The sequence below is a fragment of the Bactrocera latifrons genome, unplaced genomic scaffold (genome assembly GCF_001853355.1).
Source record: "Bactrocera latifrons isolate USDA-ARS-PBARC rearing strain unplaced genomic scaffold, ASM185335v1 scaffold_346, whole genome shotgun sequence".
NCBI classification, from domain to species: Eukaryota; Metazoa; Arthropoda; class Insecta; order Diptera; family Tephritidae; genus Bactrocera; species Bactrocera latifrons.
In genome coordinates, this window is record NW_017536986.1 from 99,749 (window position 1) to 108,704 (window position 8,956).

The window sequence follows — 8,956 nt, forward strand, 5'->3', positions numbered from 1 at the left end:
TATTTTTGTGGAAGACTTAAGTGCTTGAAATCTTTCTGCCGAAATTATTCGATCTTATCCGTTAATAATTAAAAACTCTTTTCAAATGGTGATCGACTTGGTTGAATTYCTATTTATTCTTCAACAGATCGCTGGTAAATTCCTCTTGACTCTTTTGTGGGGTAAAACCACAAACCACGTTACGGCTATATCGCGCATAAAGGCACACATCTATGCTAGATACGTCAGCCATGTGTCTTCTTCTATTGGCGCTCTGATGATCTGAGAGTTTTCTATGATAAGCGTTTTCGTAACCGAATATCTATGGACGTTTGCTCTTTTTTGCCAAAGCACGAGTTTTAACTTATCTCAGATATCCTCATTATTCTAATAAACAAAGTACTAACATTTTCGCGTATTTATAAGACCTTGAGGCAGATGGTTTACTAAGTTAGAGCGGCATACTCATGACTTTATGTTGCAGCCTAGCGTGTAGCTAACAACTAAAGCGTGCAAGCTTGTTCAAAATGCTAGAATTGCATCTATATATTAATAGAAATGCTGACATTGTTTTTGCTGTATTTTTTGTACTCGTATTAGTTTGGTTGAGTTCGTGAAGATGCGATGAGAGAAATGCAATTCGGTAAAGTCCAAACTTATGGGTTTTTYAGTAATCAACAAATAATGAACACTTTTTGTCACATTTACCAACATATAGTTGAGCACATCGAGTATGGCATTGCATGATTAGGTCTAGTGAAAACTATAATCAAGGCTTAGTATAGTGTCAGTTTTCCGCAAGTTTAGTACTCAGCACAGTTACGGTTTAATAATCGTTTATTATAAGCAATTAAAGCGCAAAAGGGGAAGTAAAATTAATATAMAAAAAATGTGGACCACAAAATGTGCAATTGCGTTGCTGCTTACCGTATTTATCTGTGAAATAACGGCGCATCGTTGGATGTCGTATGAAGGTTGGYATTCATTATATTTGTCTAGTTTTTTGTAATTATAAAGAAATAATATCGTTTCATGCATGTACTTACGTTCTTTTCAGTACCATCAAATAATGCTTGTCGCACCCCACTCGGCGATTGGGGTATGTGTGTCTCGTTGAAATACTGCCAGGAGGTATTGACACTCTATCAACAACTAAATATGAACCAAGCGACAAGGTACTCGAAGGCTCTGCGCAATATCTGCTATAATCGCCTAACCCCTGACAATTATCCGATCGTAAGCTCTAACATGACTGATCTCACTGCACTTATGCAAAATATAATATATAATTGTATTTTTGCTATATAGCTCTGCTGCACTCGCCCGACCTTCGAAGACGCAAATCAGAGCGATAATCAAATTGTTCCCACTACGCCCGTGTCCACGTCAGCAAATGTGACAACACAAAGAGCTACAACAACAACAACATCCACAGTATCGCCAGAAACTAACGGCGATGATCGTTCCGCGTCGGATGGCGTCAACTCACCACCGGAAACCTGCCGCGTTCCACACGACGGCAGTCAGGGCAGCTGCAAGCGTGAGTGCATTTTCTGAGCCGCTGCTTGCGTGTTTTGATTTATTGCCTTCCCACTCCCTCTATCTTTTCTTTGGCTATATTTGCCTCTCTACACGCTATTCATAAGTATAAACTATTGTTCATAATGTTTTTCTCTCTCTTCGTGATTTTAGCTTTACAAAACTGCGACGCTTTGCTAGAACGCGCGAAACAAAATCCCACCGACACCGAGTTCCGTAAACAATTAGAGCTCTCCAATGCGATCTGTTACAGCATCGGCACGAATGTTTGCTGTCCGTTAGAGCAGCGCAAAGCAATTACGCGTTCCAATGACGTGTCTTGGCATTTGCCGACGGAAGATGAAGGCTGTGGAATCACATCGCTATCGTCGCTGAAAGTGGTGGGCGGTGGCGATAGCAGTATAGGTGCTTGGCCRTGGATGGCCTTGGTCGGGTATGACCGTTATAGTTTGTCACCATTTCGTTGTGGTGGTTCCTTGATAACAGCGCGACACGTGTTGACTGCAGCTCATTGTATTTTAAGAGATTTGTAAGTGGCACGAGCACGATGTCGTTACTGAGAAATCATAGAAAAATCTTCATAATTTCAGATCGTTTGTACGTTTAGGCGAATACGATTTGAGCACTGAAACGGAAACGAAGCACGTGGACATTGACGTCGTTAAGGTGAGTATTAATTAAAGTATATATTGAGATATTGGATTTAGAATATTATAAAGCCGTTAAAATCTTATCAAAAATATACAGCTTAACCATTGTGGATACAGAGTTATTTCCGACTACTGAGTGTTACTTTGACAGCATTTCACAAAAAAATTGGACACCGGAATAAAGACAAAATTCAGATTAGCCTTTGTCGCTTCCTTTGAACTTTATATATATTATGCTTTCATAACGCATAACTATTATTACTTACTCCTTTACTTTCTTTTCAATTCAACAGTCAGTACGACATCCTGATTTCGGTGGCCATGATCGACGCTACGACATAGCAATCTTATATTTGGAGAAAAATGTAGATTTCACAGGCGAGATATGAATAATCCTCTTAACGACCATTCTTAAACGAATGTTAAATTTCTTCTTTCCTCAGATTACATATGCCCCATATGTCTGCCCGCTTCGGCGCAACTACGAAGTAAATCATATGTGGGTTATCATCCGTTCGTGGCTGGTTGGGGACGTTTGATGGAAGGTGGACGCTCATCAAACATTTTGCAAGAACTTCAAATCGAAGTTATGGASAATTCTGTATGCCGACAATCCTATCAGGCTAACAATAGGCTTTACTCCAATCAGCAGTTCGACCAAACGGTAGTGTGTGCCGGAGATTTGGGTGGCGGACGTGATACGTGTGGCGGTGATTCCGGTGGACCGCTAATGGTGGCAGAGGTGTGCAATAATATTTTTAATACTAAATCTGAAGCAATATTTTAATTTTTTTTGTAGCCATATAAAGGTGTAACACGCTTCTATGCACTCGGTGTAGTTTCGTATGGCATTGGTTGTGGACGCATTGGTGTACCGGGCGTTTACACGAACACGCAAAGCTATATAGACTGGATATTAGAGCGTCTAGCGGACACTTGACCTGCCCAGWCGAAGAACAATTCCTTTGCAGTTAGTTTTAATTTTAAGTATGTGGCGCATTAGGCGATTTGTTGATTTGATATGTCGTCCACCAACATGGCGTGTGATGGGCCATTAGCTTAAGTAATGGTTAACATAAATTAGGCAAGTAGTTTCGTGATTGAGGAAATATTTTATGAAGTATAAAAGTTATGAAGCATTATTTATAAAACTACCAGTCGGTAAGTCCCGAGTTCGAGTCCGCGTCTTGATAAAATAAACTTTTCCTACTAATAGGTAGGGGTCGACCCCTACGGCCACAATATTATGGAGTCAACACATATGTATCTATACTTCAGGAAAGTATTTCCTTTTTTATCGCAACTGCACACTTAGTTTTAGTTATGTTTTCTTTAGTTTAGTTAGAATTAATAAATATTAAATAATACATATTTTTCATAAAAAAATTTAAATTAGCGTCCGTAATTTATGATTTTTAAAATCAGTGAACAGCAAAGGGTGTCGTGAAGCCGGCGACATGAACATTTGTAAGACGGCAGTTGCATATCAATATTTTTGTCTGTGACTGGTGATGAATCGTGAATTCATACGTATGAGCTCGAATGTAAAAAGCAGTCGACAGTATGCATTGCCACTTAGTGAGTTTTGAGGGAACGACATAGATTTTAAAGAATAAATTAACAAATTTTCAAATTATGAAAAATGTCTAATTATTTTTTGCTCATAGTAGTAGTTCCTCAATTTTAGTAATTTATTGTATACATGTTTGGTAAATCTACGAAATATCGTAACCTAAGAGCCAAGGCACGTGCTATTATGGGCACACCTACAATTTATATTATTTGGTATCAAATCAATACTCATGTCATTTTTGTGCGTGTATTAGTTAAAAGTGTGAATATCTATGTATATAAACTGTCAATGAATAACAGTAATTATACAATTTGCTGGTGTGCGGCTTGAACTTGAATTTAATATCAAGTGCAAATGTGCGAGTTGGTTAGATTAGCTTAACTTACAGTAGCGGACAAAAAAAAAGATGACACCTTAGAAATGTGTGATTATTTGATTTTATTTAAAAATGTGGACTTATATAAACAAAGAAACTTGGATTATATAAGTATTCGAAACAAAAATAAATTACTTAGACCAAAAAAAATATTTGAAAAAATAAAATATTTCCGATATTTCAATTTTTACTATGATACTTATAAAAAATGTTCTTAAAACTAAACGCGATACAATAAAAACTCAATTTTTTTTAATTAGTAATAATAATAACATCAAAATGTCTTGAGTTAATATTTCGTAGCGCCTCCTTTGTTTTCTATCACGGTTTTTATTCGTTCGGGCATGGAGTCAACGAACAACTGTAAAATTTGTGCCGGTATACCGTTATACCAAATGTCTTCAATTATTCGGTCAAGTTCTGACAAAGTTCTTGATCTTTTCTTTGTTATCTGCGCTTTCATGATGTGCCAAAATTTTCTATGGGGTTTATATCAGGACTGTTGCCAGACTGGTCCAGTGATAAAACAACTAATTCTACTAAATAATTTTTTATCTGAAAAAAATTAAAATGCGTATTAACCATGCCTTTGTAAAAATTAAATATTAGGTTATTTACTATAAAAAAATTTTACTTACCGATTTGCCTCGATGTCTTGGCGCAGAATCATCCTGGCCAGCTTCTTGGAGGCGCTGTCGTAGTGTTCGCGTACTCATTTCGGTTCCATTTAATTCCTGAATTTCGCTTCTGATATCTTCAGCTGTTTTAAATCTGTTCTCAATACTAATCCGCTTTATATGGTGTTCATCCTTGGTAGTAGTCTTCTTCGGGCGTCCGGAAGCCGCTTTGCGTTTTAATGACTTAGTCTTCACATATTTTTTAAGGAAAGCACCGACAGTAGTTTTGCTAAAATTTATTTTACCACTAATTTCATGTATACTCAAAATTTGCGATCGCAAAGCCAAGATTGTTTTATCAACTTGAGTCAGTTTTGGCCTTTTTCCACATTTCATTTTATTTGCAGCCATGTGTATACTCAGGAATATAAATAAAAGCGTTTTATTCTAGCTGAATAATGTACTTGATAAAAAAAATTCTTACTTATATAATAAAGTTTGATTTGTTAACACTACATCGATTTAAAGTCACTATAACTAAGTGTCCCGTTTTTTTTTTTGTCCGCTACTGTATATGTGTGTGTATGGTAATACTTAAGACGGAGTGCTCTCGTTTGCAAAGCATACAGCTCAGGGCATTTTTGTACACCTTTGCTACGTGCTCTGCAGGACCGGTATGTCTGACTAACACATTTGTGTATCATATGACCCAGTTGGAAACACCTAAAATATCGGGTAATGGGTGAATATTCTCGGAGACGACAGATAGGACACACTATCTTCACTTTGCCCAATTTGAATGCAGCTTTAGCCTTCTGAGCGCGCAAACAAATAAGAGCTATTTGTGTGCCACTTCGGGATTTCTCATGCTTTTTACGCTCCACAAATTAAAATTTTGAATTCGAAGTGTTAAATAAAAAAACTAAAAACTACGTGCATATATAATATGTATGACTCACATATTCGTGGTGAAAAAGTTTGGACCATGACACAGAGCAATGTTCCTTTGAGTTTGGTTAAATTTAATGTAGATATCGTATAGTGAAAAAAAGTAGATTTAGACTATTAACAATATATCTTAAGAAATGATATGAAAGAATCATAATAACAAGGACGCTAGACCTAAAACTGCGAGTCGCAAACCCGCTTGCGATGCCCAATTCCGGACTGTCTTGAGAGTGTTGGTCATAATACTGCTAATGCTCTGCATTCTGCATTTAGCAAGTTATTCACCAGTAATGTCCATAGGAACGGAGATAGCATTCCACCTTGCGGAGTACTTTTACAAACTTCTTTGGTAATTTTAGTGTCGTTCCATGCTGCTTTTACCCATCGAGAGCTTTGAAGGCTTCTGATTGACTGGATATTGTTCAGAATAGAGGGAAGTTAAGTTTATAGACATAAACTTTCTTGGGTAGGTTGAGTTGTTCCTATCTGCCTTCGGAAAGAAAACTACCCTAGCCTAATAAAAATTGCGTTAGTTCAAAAACTAAAGCAGTATGCATTAGACAAAGTTCACACAAATTATCTGTAATTACTGGCACATGTATCGGGCATGTAAACATGCACAATAATATTTCTAAATATATATGGTTCAATAAGAACGAGAATAAACATTAAAATAACAATAAAATAGTGGGAAAACTAACAAGTATTGTTTTGTAGATATGAAGGCGTAATTCTCACAAATAAACTAATAAAATCACTAAACACTTAAGTATGCGTCTTAAATACAAGTTGAAGTTCAAATGCCTATCCTGTGTAATGTTCGAAGAATTTTAAATGTCTGATTTTGTCAAAGAATTTCGATTTGTCATATTTTAGCGAAAATGCTTGAATATGCAGGTGTGTTTGTACTATGTAAGTAATATGCATGTGTGCTAATATAAGTATATGTGCTATTACAACTTTCTACAGAAACGCCTAGAAAGGTGAATTTCATATAAAACAAGAAAAAGCGTTAACTTCGGCTGCACCGAAGCTAATATACCGTTCACAGGTGCATTTCTTTTAGTAACTATATGTCCACTATGCTGTAGATATAGTAATCCGATCTGAACAATTTTGTCGGAGATTATGTTATTACCTTAAGCAGTATTCCATGTCAAATTTCGTGAAGATACCACGTCAAATGTTAAACTTTTCCATACAAGAACTCGATTCCGACCATCCGATTTGCATGGGAACTATATGCTATAGTGAGCCGATCTGAACAATTTCTGCCAATATTACATTATTTCAATGAACAATAACTTATACCAAATTTCGTGAATATATCTTGTCAAATGCAAAAGTTTTCCATACCAGAACTTGATTCCGATCGTTCAGTTTGTATGGCAGCTATATGTTATAGTGGCCGGAGCAACTTCTTGAAGAGAAAATAACGTTTACAAAATTTCAAAACGACATCTTACAAACTGAGGGACCAGTTCGTATATATACAGACGGACGGACGGAGGGACGGACATGGGTAGGTCGACTCAGTTCAACATACTGATCATTTATATATATACTTTGTAGGGTATAAGACGCTTCCTTCTGGGTGTTACAAACTTCGTGACAAACTTAATATACCCTGTTCAGGGTATAATTAGATCAATGTTGGCACATTCACGTAATTTTACTTAGCAACACGCAAGCCTATATATATTCGTTATTTGGAAAACAAAATTGTTTAAATTCTTAATGGCACGGAAATATGAATAAAATATTCATAGATATTAATGAATAATGTGAATATTAATAACTGTAATTACGGCGATCACTTTTGAAAATACTCGCATGATTTAGCAGTGTAAGTTCGCTTCCTCAGTCTTCTGTTTACGGCGTACTCATTTACGTACWTACAAACGCTGCTCTCTCTGTTGAGCACTTATACGCTCCCAAATATGAATACAGCGGGAAATTTGAATATTTTGAATAAAACATAAACTTTAGGTAATATTTTTACTTGTTAATTCATACATATAGTATATGATATAGCGTGAAGGGGCAGTATTTGTGTCTAATATTCTGCGTTGGTGGTTATGCAAATTCGAAGAGTCATTTAAATAATGAAAATTAAATGAGGATTTAAGTAAAGTACATGCCATTACTTGCTTCATGTTTATTAAGTTATCATTCACTAACTTTCGCATATTTGAATGTGCAGGTATGTATGTATGTATATTTCTGAAATTAAACCGTTTAAGGCAAGGTAAGAAAAATCAGTCCGGCGGGTCACATCTGGGAGTTTTCGTGGTGCAACTTCCAATATTACCCTATCTTCTTTTTTTTCAACATTTATGTCAGCCTTCATCACCCAAACCGTTAAGTGATAACTCTTCAAAGGATCATTGATTCAAATCAAAACCTATAATTTTAAGACAATATTTTGAATCTGTAAGAGGAAATGTCACCTGCAATTCCAAGTTCCTTATAAATAAAGAATATTATCAGTAAATTGGATAAATATATTTAAGTTTAAACGGCGCAATCGAAATAATATAAAATGTTAGAAGCATAAAAATGATAACTGAAGTGAAGTTACCTATAGCTCGACGCTAAGGTGAATATGACATAGCGAGGATCCAAGCCCAATTGCGACAAAAACCAAAAATGTTGGAAAAATWTTTGATACTGTTATTATTGATTTCAAATATTTTCATTTCAAAAATGTCCTTTGTCAATTACTGATATATAATTGAAATAATTTAGGATCAGTAGTACAAAATGTGAATTGACTCCTTCTCAAGCACGAACTGTGCGCCATCTGCTGACAATATAATCGTAGAAATTGCTTTGATATCTGACTAAATCGTGTAGGATGTTAAATCTGTAATACTTGTATTTTTCAAACACGTTCCTTAATACACATACACACGCACAGCTTTTCTCACACTCTTAATTGCACATTTTGCATTCAACCGGCTATTGCTCACTAGCTACTACTACTCCTACTAACTTGAGCTTTTTAAGTGTAATACAAAAATAAACCGGCTATCAGTTTGTTTATTCGAATGCTGCCGAACGGTTTGAGCTATAAAAGATTTGCTAAAATCGTAGAAAATTCAATTGCTGTCTTGCGAAGATTCGAATGGGACTTTTCCGGAAATAATTCTGGTTTAAACGCGTCCACAACGAAAAGCACGCGCTGCTTGGCCTACCGCCTATAAAGTATTTGAAAATGCAAAATATACTTTCTTGTGCCATATTGTGACTAAGTGATGCTGTGTATATAAAT

At 35.9% G+C, this 8,956-nt stretch overlaps 2 protein-coding genes across 2 annotated transcripts in view; both read left to right on the top strand.

Moving 5' to 3' along the window:
- LOC108971482 overlaps positions 1 to 3,560 on the top strand; it is a 14,811-nt gene extending 11,251 nt beyond the window's left edge. The window contains exons 8-15 of the mRNA XM_018937581.1: positions 754 to 953; positions 1,037 to 1,215; positions 1,288 to 1,519; positions 1,672 to 2,047; positions 2,109 to 2,184; positions 2,462 to 2,546; positions 2,612 to 2,910; positions 2,968 to 3,560. Coding sequence (XP_018793126.1) covers positions 754 to 953; positions 1,037 to 1,215; positions 1,288 to 1,519; positions 1,672 to 2,047; positions 2,109 to 2,184; positions 2,462 to 2,546; positions 2,612 to 2,910; positions 2,968 to 3,108 — 1,588 coding nt within the window. The 3' untranslated portion in view covers positions 3,109 to 3,560. The remainder of the gene's footprint in view (positions 1 to 753; positions 954 to 1,036; positions 1,216 to 1,287; positions 1,520 to 1,671; positions 2,048 to 2,108; positions 2,185 to 2,461; positions 2,547 to 2,611; positions 2,911 to 2,967) is intronic.
- Positions 3,561 to 8,802: 5,242 nt separating this feature from the next.
- Positions 8,803 to 8,956, top strand: part of LOC108971483 — a gene marked incomplete in the record, with an annotated part of 18,800 nt that continues 18,646 nt past the window's right edge. The window contains 1 exon segment of the mRNA XM_018937582.1: positions 8,803 to 8,956.